Genomic DNA, 14,233 nt, shown 5'->3' on the forward strand with positions numbered 1-14,233 from the left:
TTTAATCATGAAACAGCTTTGACTTTTATCAGATGCCTTGTCAGCATCGATTCACATGACTGATGGGTCTGTCCTTCATGCTCATTCGGTGCCTCATCAGGGTTGCTGATTTGCATATATTGAACCATCATTCCTCCCCAGGATGAAGCCCAATTGTCCTAGCATATAATCTTTTTACTGTGCTGTTGGGTTTGGTTTCCTAGTTTTGTGCACGATTTTACATTTGTGTTTATTGAGGCTATTGATCTGAGCGTTTTTGCTCTCCCATCTTCCCCTTTACTCTGTAGTGAGGGAGGAGAGAGGCCTGGTTATCTGGGTATTGAATGAAAGTAATATTGGCTTTATGAAGTGAGTTTGGGAGAATTTCTTCCTCTCCTAGTTTTGGAATAACTTCCGTGAATCAATACTAGTTCTTTGAATGCTGCCTTCATTGAGCAAAACCCAGAACTACTAATGTCAGTGACACTAAGTGGGTAGATCTGGGCTTTTTATTACTGAGTCAATCTCCTTTCCTGTTATTGGTCTTTTTTATTCATGATTCAGTTTTGAGAACATGTAGGCATCTAGGAAATGCCTTCTTCTAGATTAACATTTTTGACATATAGTTATGTAATGGTCATGATCTTTTGTATTTATCAGTTGTATTGCCTCCCTTTAATCTGATTTTATTATCCTCTTTCCTTAATTTAACTGAGGGTTCATTATTTTATCTTTCTAAAGAAGTAGCTCTTTTAGTGTGTTTTGCATTGTTTCATTATCTTTTTATTAATGGTGGGTTTGGTTTGATATTGTATTCTAGATACTTGATATTCAGGGATAGGTTAAGATATTTCCAATTTTATCTTATGTTTGGATTAATTGCTATAAATTTCCCCTTTAATATTATGGCCATTGTGTCAGATAGGTTTCAGTATGCTATCTACATTTTTCATTTGTTTCAATATATTTTTCTTTTTTTTTCTTATAAATGAGAACACTTAATTGGGGTTGGCTTATGCTTCAGAGGTTTGGTCCATTATCATCATGGCAGGAAGCATGCAGGCAGATGTGGTACTAGAGTGGTAGCTGAGAATTCTACATCTGGATTGGCAGGCAGCAGAAAGAAAGTGAGGCACTGGGCGTGGCTTGAGAATCTGAGACCTCAAAGCCCACCTCCAGGGATAACATACTTCCTCCAATAAAACTACACCTCCTAATAATGCCATTCCCTATGAGCCTATGGGGGCCATTTCCTTTCAAACCACCACAATGAAATTGTACTGCAAGGAATGGAAGCCTGAGCCAAGGAAGCAAGGCTGAGGGAGGAAAGGACAAAAGGGAAGGCTCTGGAGGATGAGGGTCAGAGGATGACAGTTACTCAGATGTGTTTGACTTTTGCAGCTCCCTCCTCCCCGAATAGAACTGACTCCTTGAGCCCCTGGCCTGTGGACATGACTGAGCTCAGGCCAGTGGGGAAACAAAGGAACTGTGGGTGGGGATACCTTGAGGTTCTCCTCACAACCACTGCTGGGCAGCATCCTTTTGTCTCTCCTCCTTCTACCAGCAGATAAAACGACTTGATTTACTTATAGTGAAAAGAGATAAAAAGGGTTGTTTTATGACAAATGGGTCAATTCTGCAAGAGAACAAACTTTTAAATATATACAGCAGATCTTAGTGGTCCTAAGTGGATGGCTAGACTCTTAACACAGCAGCTTCAGAGAGAAAGCAGGAAGATGGGGCCTACTGTCCAAGTCAGTCTACTTCCAGTCTCCCACGTAAGTCAAGTCTCTGCAGGCCCAAGCTTGAACTGAGAGCTCCATTCTACTCACTGAGCCCAGCTCTGGACTTCAGAGAGCACTGTGGTGGTGAGGGAGGGCAGATGTGGTGTGAAAGGTAGCTGAGGGAGTATGCTGATAAGGACTGACAGAGGCCCAGATGGAACGTGCTAAGCAAGAACCTGGAGAGCAGAACTGGCAGCTCTCACAGGACATCATATGGGTCTTATTTCAATATATTTCAGTGACTAATTTTATTCCTACATCCAGTGATTGTTCAAATGTACATTTTATGTGGACTTTTAAAGGTTTCCTTGTTATTGATTTTTTTGATTAAATCCTAAATAGTGTCATTTACATCTAATGAAATGTATTGGGCTTTGTTGTATGATCTATCATGTTATCTGTCCTGAAGAATGTTCTGTGTATAGCTAAGAAAAAAATGTACCTTTAGCAAATGGAACATCCTGTGGATGACTGCTGAAGCTTTGAGTCTAGGGCACAATTTAATCCTTTTGTTTGCTTGGGATTTTCTGGCTAGATGATCTTACCATTGCTGCAAATGTGATATTAACATCCTCAGCTGCTATGTTAAGAGGCTAGCCATCCACTTAGGGCCACTAAGATCTGCTGTATATATTTAAAAGTTTATTCTCTTGCAGAATTGACCCATTTGTCATACAACAACCCTTCTTACCTCTTTTCACTATAAGTCAAGTCATTTTATCTGCTGTACGTATGGCTATTCCTGCTTCCTTTTGGATCCCCTGAGCATAGAGTATTTTACTCCATCTCTTTGTTCTCAATCTATACATGCCTTGAGTGGCGAGCTAAGTTTCCTCGAAGCAATATATAATTTGGCCCTGTATTTTATCCCAATCTGTAACTGTGACTTTTCATTAGAAACTTGATTTACATTCAAGCTAAGGTCTTACTTCAGCCATTGTGTAAATCATTTCCTAGTTTTCTTGTACTTCCTTCCTTCCATTCTTCATCTTATAAACCAAAAATAATTATTTCATCACACTTGACACAACACTTATAAAATTCTTTTGAAATAATAATATAAAGAACAGAAACAAAAGGGCAAAAATACACTAATTATCAAGTATGATGACACACACCTGTAATCTCAGCTCTTTGGAAGTAGAGGCAAGAAGGGTCAGGAGTTCAAGGTCATCTTCAGCTACATAATACGTTTAGTCCACTCTGGCCTACCTAATATGCTATTTTTGACAATGGGAGAGGAAATGAGATAAAGCAAGAGTAGTTTTGAACTTTTGAAAATCCAATTTCAATTTTTGTGTGCTTGTTATTTCTCAGCCTATGGGTCTGGTTATTATTAATGTTCTGAGTCTTCCTCATGCTCTATGTCATGCTTATAGTTGTAGGCATTCTGAATTCACATGTAGGCACTAGTAGGCATTCTGAGTTCACTTGTAGATTAGCACACAAATTTCACACCTACCTATTGTTCATCTGACTTGGTAGCTCTTTCAGTTTGAAGGGTCCCTTTGCATTTTTGTAGAACAGGTCTCATACCCCTTCTTGGCTTTAGTTTGGTGATGCTCCTCTCAGGGCTCAAGTGCTAATGTGTACCTTTGCTGGCCTTAGTGTTTCTTCCCATGAGTACTATAGAGATCATATTCCACTCTCTCCTGGCCAGCATGTTTTTACCAGGCAGTCTGCTGTCAGGTGTCTTGGGACACTTGTATACATTATTTCTTTCTTTTGTCTTGCAGCTTTGAGAATCTCTTCATCTTTAATCATAAGATATGTTGGGAAGATAGAGTAGATTAAATCTGATTGGTGACTGTGGTGATATTTTGTTTGTGTTCTAACAAATAAAGCTTGCCTGGATATCAGAGTCCGTAGCTAGCCACTAGTTAACTGTAGAAGCCAGGCAGTGGTGGCACACACCTTTAATCCCAGCACTTGCGAGGAGAAAGCAGGAAGATCAGGAGTTTAAGGCCAGCCTGGACTACAGGAGATTGATTCAGTCTAAAAGCGGAAACAGAGCCAGGTGGTAGAGGCTCACACCTTTAATCCCAGCACTAGGGAGGTGGAGACATAAGGCAGGAGAAGACAGGAGCTTGCCCCCTTTTTGGTCTGAGAAGTCATGGTGGTAAGAGGTGACTTTGGCTAGCTCCTTTACTTCTCTGATCTTTCAACATTTATCCCGATATCTGATTCCAGATTTCTATTATGAAAACCAATTAGAATTCGAGCTACAGGTGACCTTTAACCTTCATATATCTGAATGTTTCTATCTTTCATGAGAAAAGGGTTCTATCATTTCTTTCAGTAATTTCTACTCCTGTGGTATTGTCATGCCATTCTTGAACTCCAATTACCCAAATATTTGTTCTTTTAACAGTGTGCCAAAGACACATTATCTGCCTTCCTCATTTTTGGTTGTGCCTCTCACGGCAGCATGAATTCTAGCTCACTAATGGTTCTTTTCAACTAATCTCCTGGTACCTTCTATTGTGGTTTTAATTTGATGGGCATATTTTTCAGCTCAGATTTTGGGGGTGAGTTTTTTTAAATTCCTTTATCTTTGAAGCATTTCTGTTTTCTTCTATCTCATTGAAGCTCTTTCCCTAAAACAAGTATTTAAGTTTCCTAAGAGTTCTCCTGTATTGTTTTTTTATTCTATACTGGTTCCTAGCCAGTAAGTTTGGGCATCTTATTTTGGGTGTGAGGTAAGGTCACAGTTTCCTCGAAATATTATGATATTGTTGGCATGTGAGGCCATTTCAGTATTAAATAGTGAGCGGCGGCAGAGTTTTGTCAGCACCCATCTTCCAGAAATTTTAAACAGGCTGCACATGTTTCAGCACTGGGTGGCTCCCAGGTCTGTGGGGAGTAGATATTGTTTCAGCCCAAATTTGTCCAAATACACTCTTGATTTTATTGTTCATAAAGAAATTGTGTCTGTCCCCATAAGCTTGTCTCTGTTATCCACAGTTATCAGTCTGTGGTGAGGTGCCAGGGCAGGCTCGGACTGACTTTAGAAAAATTCACTGTTGCTAGCCTGGCCTGCAGCTCCAATGTCACACTCGTAGCCAGTAGTGCTGCCAAGAGTAGCACAACACTGGGGTAGGTCCAAGGCCTACACTAATGTGATTGCATATTGGTGAAGAGGAATTGTGGCAACAGATTACTGCAACCAGCCCAAGCTATGCTTCATGCTTTGGAAGTCCAGTACCTCACATCTTTACCTTGCCTTGGAGATCTTCCAGAGCTCTTAGTAGCCAAGCCTAGAAATGAGAGCCATTATCTCTTCCTCAGTGTTAGATTTTATCCTGGAACTTGGCCCTGTGCTACTAAAACCTATCACTTACTACCCTGTTCTACCCTCAGAGATTTGGTCTTATAGTATACTAGGTTGCTTTAGTGTTGACCAAAGCAATCCTCACTGATGCTAATCTGAGATGTGCCTAAGTCTCATGTTAGCAAGGACCTGAATGGTCACATACACCAAGGAACAACACTTCATTTGGTATTGATGTAAGCCAAAAAACGAGGCACAGTCTATTCCCGGTTCAAGGACAAGAATGGAACTCTGTTAGCTGGCTTGTTAAAGCTGCATTACCTGAGATGTGAGATAAATAGTAGAAACCGTCCCTTGGCTAGCAAGGCTGGCACTAAGCTGGATCACATACAAGGCTCATAGCTACAGAGATTTTCATAGCCACAGGAAGGGAGCATGTATACTATAGGTTGCTAAAGCTGGACCCAATGCAGGCCCAAAGTGGAGTCTATTCCTGGAGCACACAGGTCTCTGCCTGATGTTAGAACTGGACTAGAGGCTTTGAGCTGTGGCTGACAAACAAGCTCTTCTCTTTCTACCAGGTCTTGGATCAAAGTGCAGCAGGAGTGATACTGGTATCCAGACAGATCCTATGCTAGCTTGCCTTCATACCTTTCTTCCCATCTGGGAGGGTCTTGTTCTCCACTCTGCTAGCATAGATTTGAGAAGACATTGTAGAGGTAGTTAGCTACCAAGCCTAATGTAGTTTTAGTGATTCAAGCCCCAAGGCTCTATCTGGTGCCTGAGGGCCACAGGCCTTTCTCCAGCACCAGATTTCACTGTGGCTAGCTTCGTTCTAGGTTTCAGGTTTAAGGCCCGGACTTAATTATATATCCCTCTCGTAAGCAAGGAACGCCTCCCCAGGCAGGGCTGTTTGGAGTGAAGGGAAGGATACCACAAGTCTTTACCTGCTGACTGCTTCAATGTGTCTTTTCATTTGTTACACTGAAATGTGAGAGTGACATCTGTCACTCCATTTATTGCCAGTGTTGATTCGGCTGATCTGGATCACTAGGCAGTGGTCCCCTTCTTCCCTCACAGCTCTGTGAGCATCCTTCCTGAAGTTGCCTGCTGAGTCAAAGAAGATGACCTTCCCCAGTTGAGGAAGAACAGTTTTTCCATCAAGGGTAGACTGAACTCCCCTGCTACAGGTTCAACCAAACTCTCAGTTTGTTACACTAACAGCAGACACCATGGTCTCTCAGCAGATCTACTGTTCCTGTGAAGCTAGTTGATTAGCTGGTCAACTCCACATTTCTCCACCTTTGAGGGGTTTCTCAGGGGTAAAAAAGAAAAGTAAATGACCTTGAGTTAATAATCACCTCGGGAATAATTCAGCCATAAGGGGAAGTAACACGGTATGTCTGAGTACAGCTTCTTAGAGCAGGCATTTCTCCATCCCAAAGGCTTGCCATCACCTGAACTGCCTCCCTTAACTCGAAGCCCTCTACTCTACTCAGGAGCATTCTTTACCCAGAGGATGCTCCAGCCCAAGACCCACCCACTAAAGACCCCTGACAGCCTGACAGTGGTGCTCCTAAAACTATGGACATGGTTGCTTACCACTTCTTCACAAAGTAAGCTCTGAGGATGTCCAGCCCACCCACTGCTGCTTAAAGAACAAGAAACCGAAGTGGAAAATCCTGCGTCTTTCCCCTAGATGCAGTGGTGACCTGTAGACTCAGCAAGAACTTCTTTAATATGATTTAACATTACTTTTCCAAAGAGTTATTTTATCGTGAAATGCTTTTTTTTTTTTTCTTCGAGACAGGGTTTCTCTGTGTAGCTTTGCGCCTTTCCTGGAACTCACTTGGTAGCCCAGGCTGGCCTCGAACTCACAGAGATCCGCCTGCCTCTGCCTCCCGAGTGCTGGGATTAAAGGCTTGCGCCACCACCGCCCGGCTGTGAAATGCTTTTTATAGAACATGTATTAATAGGTTGTAGACCTAGTGTGTTTTGACTAGAAGAAGGAGCAGAAGTGCTTCTCAGTGCTTAACCCTGCATACTCCACTCTGAGAGGGAATCTGTGGGCCAGGTTGAACAGTGCATGAATGCTTCTCTTGCTGAGAGAACTGTTGCATCTGATCAGTTTACAGGTAGAGTTTGAAGTGAGGTCACAAATAATTAGTAAAATGGTACAGTTTCTAGGTAAGAGAAGAGAGACCAGCATTTTAAGCCTGCAATCCTGGGAGAGGTCCTGGAGGGCCATCCAAGGGCATTGCTCTTCCAAGCATCTTTGTATTGTGGAACCAGCATCTACCATTATTCCATTCTTTTACTCTTTCATGCTCTGAACAAAAAATAAGAAATTTAGGTTGTTGGTTTGTGCAAATAAATGAAAACTTCCCAAATAAAAATAAATAGAGGTTATTATAGTGATGGTATTAGTATTTTCTGTGTTTGGCAGGCAAGGGGGATTTGAACAGTTAAGGATCCTGTATTTGGAGGTGGTTGGCATAAGAAAACTAACTAGCAGTCAAGTGTCTTTCCTTGCATTCTTGCAAATTGGAAATAACAATGGAAGCTGATGACTACCAGCACTGGTCCTGGACATTTGTACTAGAGGTTATGTTTGCTTGCCAGGGATTTGAAGTCAGAGTTTTACTGTTGTAATTATCTGTCATTGTCTGTTTCCCATGTGTGTTGCTAGGAAATCTACTCATGACTCAAGCATTTGAGGCAAGCACTCTACCAGCTGAGCTATATTCCCTGTCCCCCACTGTCCATTTCTATATTTATTTTCTTAGTTTACAGTTTGGGCTTGGATAGTAAAAATCTCATTAAACTTGCTGACCCTTGGAAATTTCCAGAGTGTCTGCTTTGGGCCACGTCTGGAGAAAGGCAGTAATTATACATTCTATTTTTATGCAAATGCCCACATAGAATGAACACAATCAAGTAAAAGGCACATGTGTTGCTTTTCTATCTCATGGCATCTACTGGCTATTGTACCCACTGGCAAATTTACAGCAACTGTTTTGAATTCTGAAATTGAAAACACAGCAAACCAAACAGGTCTATTGACATTGCCACTATGGAGGGGGCATTGCCACCATGGAGGGGGCAGAGTACCTCTCTGCATGCCAATGATCTGCTTTTCTTTGTTTTCTCTTTGTTTTCCTAGATATCTATGAAGGCCTTGAATTTATTTACTTAAGGATGGTAATAAATACTGCCAAACCACGAATCTTGCATGAAATGACAGTTCAGCTGAGAGGAAAGTGAATCCTAACCTCCTGATCCCGTGTCATGAATAAATGAAAGCAGAAAAGGCATAGACAGGAAATGGGAACATTTTCAAACTTTAGTGGCCATTTTCATGTGTTTAAGGGTTTAGGTTTGATAATTGTTTAACATTTTCTGTTTACAGTTGAAATGAACAGTCAGGTTGACAGCGTAAATGAGCCGACAGAGTGTCAGCAAGAAGATTTCCAATAGGTAAGTTGCCCCCATGGAGGGATTTGTCAATTCATGAGCCAGCCGTAAGGAATAGTTTGTGAAGGGCATATTGTATTTCTCTTGGCTTTGCCAAGTCCTGGAGTGTAGTTTGGGCTAAACTTTGGCAATCTGTAAACCAAATAACACCGTGTAAAGAAGAAAGATTACCCCTAGAAGTTTGCCATCCCTACTAGAAAGGACAAGCTGTGGCATATTTAAATCATGGAACACCTTAGATTTCCTCACTTTGAAAGCAAGAATAGTGCTTTTCCATCAGTCTTAGCCTTTGCCTGCTAGAGTGATCAAATTACTCCAGGAACTTGAGCTGAGTGGAGAAGTATCACTTTCCACAAGCATCCCACTGTATTGTTCAGTATATCTGTTCTTAAGTGTAACACGAAACTTTTACCTGAGAGAATGCATAAAGACATATAAACATGTCTTGACATAAGAATAACTGCCTGAGAGAGCCTACTGATTCCGAAAGTCACATCTGTACAGACATATCTGGAATTCAGTGAACCTGAGGCAACACCCAGGAAACTAAAAGTGGTACCCAGACCACACAGTCTACATCATATCTAGAATAATAAGTAATCTATTAGCCTTCCCATCACTAGAGAGGGCAGTGGAAAAGAAGGAAGAGGCTGAAATAAAGAAATTAGCCTAATTATTAACTAAATGCTAAAAAACACCATAGAACAATGACTTGTGAGTGGGTGTAGAACACAGATAGTGCCTCGGCTGCCCCTTCACTCCCTGGGTCCTCTTGGTCTCTGAACTTGCCAGAAGGTCACCTTGAACCATACTTGTGCTGCATCATCACAGTGGAATGAAGGCTCAGACTGTAGGAGAGAACATATCTATCCTTTCCATGATAATCATGAACTTTATGGGACCATAAATCTAATACCATTTGTATAGCATGAAATTGTTTTTAAAAATACACATTTATATAAACATGAGCTCATAAACATTTTTACCTTATCCATGTATATCAAATATCCTGTGAAGTTATAGGAATTAATAGCGGGGAAGTTTCCATTGAAAGGTAATGAACTGAGACAAAATTTAAACAGTTTACACTATTCCTCAGTGTACAACTTTTGGATTTTTTCTATTAATTTCCTATGTAATCAACATCAAAGCAAAGTGGTAGTATAGATTTATTTTCCTTGACCACAAATAGGCATGGAGGTTTAAGTACTTCCAACTCAAAATTCTTTGATGATGAGCATGCAGCAAAAGAGTTTGTAGACATATTCACCACCATTTCTTCTTTTATTTGCTTTTGAAAAGCTCAAACATTGCTCCTGGCAAGCTTGACGGTGGTTTTCTGTATTCATACAGATCTCAAATATTTTCCTTTAAAAAGACTCACAGGCCACTAAAACTAACCATTTAAATTAATTAATTAATTAATCCAGGCATCATCTGCTCTAACTTTTCTTTAAAGTGAAAAAGGAATTGAGACTTGGACAAGCTTGCTGGTCTACCTGACTTCACCTCACTAGTTTTCTCAACTTTATCCAATATAAATTTGATGCATACTAGACAACTCCTTTGGCTGTCTAGATATGTTGTTCCTACATTGACTGGGTTCAAGAAATGAATTTAAAACATTTTTTTAAAATGGTATATGTAGTGAACATGTAGAGACTTTCCTTGTTATTCTTAAACAATGCAGTATGACAACTACAAACACACTATATGAAGTATTTTGGTAATCTAGAGGTGATTTAAATTACACAGAAGGATGTGCATAGCTTATATGTAAATACCACACTGTTTTATATGTGAAACTTGAGTATGCATAGCTTTAAATATCCTTAGGACTATCAACAGACAATCTGCCATGGATACTGAATTCTAACTTCTGTTTCAAGTTCATTCCCCACATCCTTACAGCCTTCTGTACTTTGTGATGCCATATTTTCCTTCTTTTAGCAGAGTCATAGATTAGACTCTGTTTTTACACATCCCTCTAGTGGTTTATTTACTCTCTATAGACATTAATTATTAATTACACCAAACATTTGTTAATGTATTTGGAACCTTCATTTTTGTACTACTGTTAGGGTTAGGGGTTGCACATAGTTGTTACCCACTGAGCCTTATCAGACTTAGTTTGATGTAGATGAACACTGAAATATCTCCTTTACAAAGTGAATATAATCATCTGGTACAAAAAATGTGGAGTAACTGGAACTCTTATACAGGGTTGAATGGAGTAAAACATGGTATAACCTTACCTTTTCAATTACTCTGACAAAAATCAATGTATAAGGTGGAAGGTTCACTTGGACTCTTGGGCTTGAGGAATAGCAGGAGCATCAAGACAGGGAAAAGGCCACTGGTACCCGCAATGACTATCTATTTTCACAAAAATCTTTAAAAAACTGAAGCCAATTCTTTCAGAACTATTACACTTAGATGAAAGAGGTAAAAAGCCCAATGAATTTAGCATAAAAAAGTGACCATTCAGTATTATCAATCTGATTTTACCCCAGGAATATAATGATAGTTTGATCCATACAACTCAATAAATGTAATGACATTAAATAGTCTGGAAGACAGAGATCATATGATTATTTCAATACATTAAATTCTATCATATGCTTTAGCACCACTCATGAGCCCTCCTCTCCACCACAAATATTACACCTTCATAAAATAGACATGGCCAGCATTATACCAAATGGGGAAAAATGAAAGTCTATCTTCTAAGCCCTGTGTATCAGCACTTTTTAATTGCTGTGGCAAATAACCTGTTAGGAACAATGTCAAGGAAAAGAAGATGGATTTAGACAAGATAGTCCACTAGGCTATGGCAGCCTAGTTTGTTGACAATAGGAACTTTTAAAGTGACTGCTTGCTGGGTGGCGTTGGTGCACGCCTTTAAACCCAGTACTCAGAAAGCAGAGGCAGGCAGATCTCTGTGAGTTCGAGGCCAGCCTGGTCTACAGAGTAAGTTCCAGGAAAGGCTCCAAAGCTACACAGAGGAACCCTGTCCTGAAAAAAAAAACAAAACAAACTAAAAAATTTAAAATGACCACTCATTACCTGAAGCATCAGGAAGCAGGATCTTGGACCAGAATTGGAAATGAGTACTAACTTCAATGGTCTGCTTCTAAACACCCTGTGTCATCCAGATAGGACTGACTTGCAGTGGTTCCACAACATCCCCAAATAGTTTCAGAAACGAAGTGTTCAAGGACCTGAGCCCATGGTGGACTTTCAGATTCAAGCTGCAGCAAACCAATAAGAAGACAGATGTTTCTCATTCTCTTTACTAGATATGGGTACTAGAAATTTTAAAAAGAACAATAAAGACATAAAAATGGAAAGAGAAGAAAAATAGTATTCTGTTTGAAGATGATATGATCCTATATAGGAAAGACAGATAAATTCAATAAAGTAGCAATACACAGATCCTATCTTATAAAATCAGTTGCATTTCTGTATACCAATAACAATTTTCTACGAAAAGGAAGTCAGAAACTCAATCCTTCAAAATAACCACAAAAATATACTCTTAGAAATAAATTTAACTGAAGGATCTTGCAAGTGAAAATTGTAAGACAGGGATGCATGTACTCAAAGACAAATGCAACAGAAGTTCATTTCATGGATTTAGAAGAACTAGCATTGTTAAACTGCTCATATTACCAAAAAAGTGACCTATAGGCTCAATCCAATTTCTGCCATTCCACCTGCTATGGTCTGAATGTGAGATGGCCCCTCTAGGCTTAATGTCTGTAAACTTGGTCCCTTGTTGATGCACTGTCTTAGAAGGTTGTGGATCCTAACTGGAAGTCGAATACTTCCAGTCTTCCTCCTACTTCTCAACTGTGGACACAGGTCCACTAACTGCTCACAATCCTGCCGCCTTCCCTTCCCTCCCCCACCATGATTGTCTGTGTCCTTTCTTAAACTGCAGCCTAGAGAATCCCTTCCTCATTTACATTCCTTCTTGTCCAGCATTTAGTACAGCAATGAGAAAAGAACTAATATAAAACCAAAGAGTTTCCTCACAGAAACGGAACAACAGCAACAGAAACCCAATCACATGAGAACAGAAAACAACAACAAAAATATAATACAGAGTGAAAAAAAAAATCCAGGTTGAAGGCATGGCAGTGCTTGAAAAGCCAGAATCTACATGCAGATGACTGAAATTTGACCACCAGTTTTTCAGCCTGCACAAAAATCAACTAAAAGAGGACCAAAGACATAAATGTAACACCCAAAACCATTTGAGCAAAACACTTTATGTCATTGGTCTGAGAAATGTGGTTTTTTATTTTTGTTTTTTGTTTGTTTGTTTTATTTTGTGTTTTTTTTTGTTTTTGTTTTTTTTCTGGATAGGATTCCAATAGCTCAAGAACAAAAGGAAAACTCCATAAGTAGGATTACATCCAACTGCAAAGCTTCTATGCAGCAAAAACAAGCAACATAACAGAGAGACATCTACAGAATGGAAGGGAGCATTTGCCAGCTACATATCTGAAAGGAAGAATATTCAGAGCAGAATCCAAAAAACTTCAAAGTAAATTTTTTACTTAATAAGAAAACAACCCAAATAGACACCTCTCAAATGAAATACTAATGGCCAACTACTATATGGAAAAAAAAACACAAAAAAAAACACAATGAATATTATTAGACATGAGGGAAACGCAAATTCATATTATAGTAATATTCCATCTCACCTCATTCAGCATCACTATTGATTTCAAAAGGCTGGTGTAGCAGAAAAGAACTTACCTAATGTTGGTGGTAATGTAAATTAGTATATTCCCTGTGGAAAACAATATGAAGTTTCCTCAGAAAAGGAAAAATAGAATTGCTATAAGATATAGCTCATAGGAGTTGGGGGAGGAGATACTGTAATCAGAGTATATGTCCGACAAAATATCTATTTTCAATAAAAGAAAAGTAGGAAGAAAAAGATAGAGCCATCCCAGTCTTTAGTTGATCAGCATGGCATATCCACATGCACATGTTTATTTCTACATTAGTCATAGTGTCTGGGATAGAGGATTGTGCTAGGTGTCCTGTCCATGAACAAAGAAAATGTCATAATGGAATTTAACCCCACTCTTTGCAGCAAAATGAATGGAACAAAGTACATTATGTTAAATGAAATAAGTCACAAAACAAAAATGTCAACATGAAGTGAGGATAGTGGTAGCTAGAGACTAAGAAAAGTCTAGCTTAGGCAGGGGTAGAGGTGGGGGGGGTATTGGGCTAGAAAAATGCACACTGTATGCATGAATATAAATATCACACTGAACCCCATTCATATGAATGCTATGTTCTTGGCACAGTCTAAATATCTCACAGTAGAATGGATGAAAAACGTGATTTTTCTACACAGAGTATCCACAGTCATCATTGCAAAAGAACAAAATAAAGTTGAGAAGCAGCAGCATGACTCCCAGGAACACTATGCTGAGTGAAAGGAGCCAGGCACAAGCTGCCCGTGTGATCCTGTCTGTAGAGATCTCATTTGTAGAAAGTTCTAGATCAAGAAACACTACCTTACAGTTGTTGGTTCCAGCAGGATTAGACTTGGGGAAGAGATATTTCTAGAGTCATGAGGATTTTTTTAGATACTGATAGTGTCACAGACTAAATATGAATATTAAACTGTAATCAACCGAGTACATCTGATTTGTGCACTTCCCTGGAGGTAGACTAGACCTCAGTTTTAAAAGTC

At 39.6% G+C, this 14,233-nt stretch overlaps 1 protein-coding gene across 3 annotated transcripts in view; it reads left to right on the top strand.

Annotated features, from left to right (window-relative positions):
- Nucleotides 1-14,233, top strand: part of Macrod2 (mono-ADP ribosylhydrolase 2) — a 1,966,896-nt gene that overhangs the window by 1,949,031 nt on the left and 3,632 nt on the right. For all 3 annotated transcript variants that reach the window (XM_052726012.1, XM_052726011.1, XM_052726010.1), the window contains one exon: nt 8,444-8,511. In XM_052726012.1, coding sequence (XP_052581972.1) covers nt 8,444-8,511 — 68 coding nt within the window. The remainder of the gene's footprint in view (nt 1-8,443; nt 8,512-14,233) is intronic.

The sequence above is a fragment of the Peromyscus californicus genome, unplaced genomic scaffold, assembly GCF_007827085.1.
Source record: "Peromyscus californicus insignis strain IS unplaced genomic scaffold, ASM782708v3 Scaffold_7__1_contigs__length_154581171, whole genome shotgun sequence".
Taxonomy (NCBI): domain Eukaryota; kingdom Metazoa; phylum Chordata; class Mammalia; order Rodentia; family Cricetidae; genus Peromyscus; species Peromyscus californicus.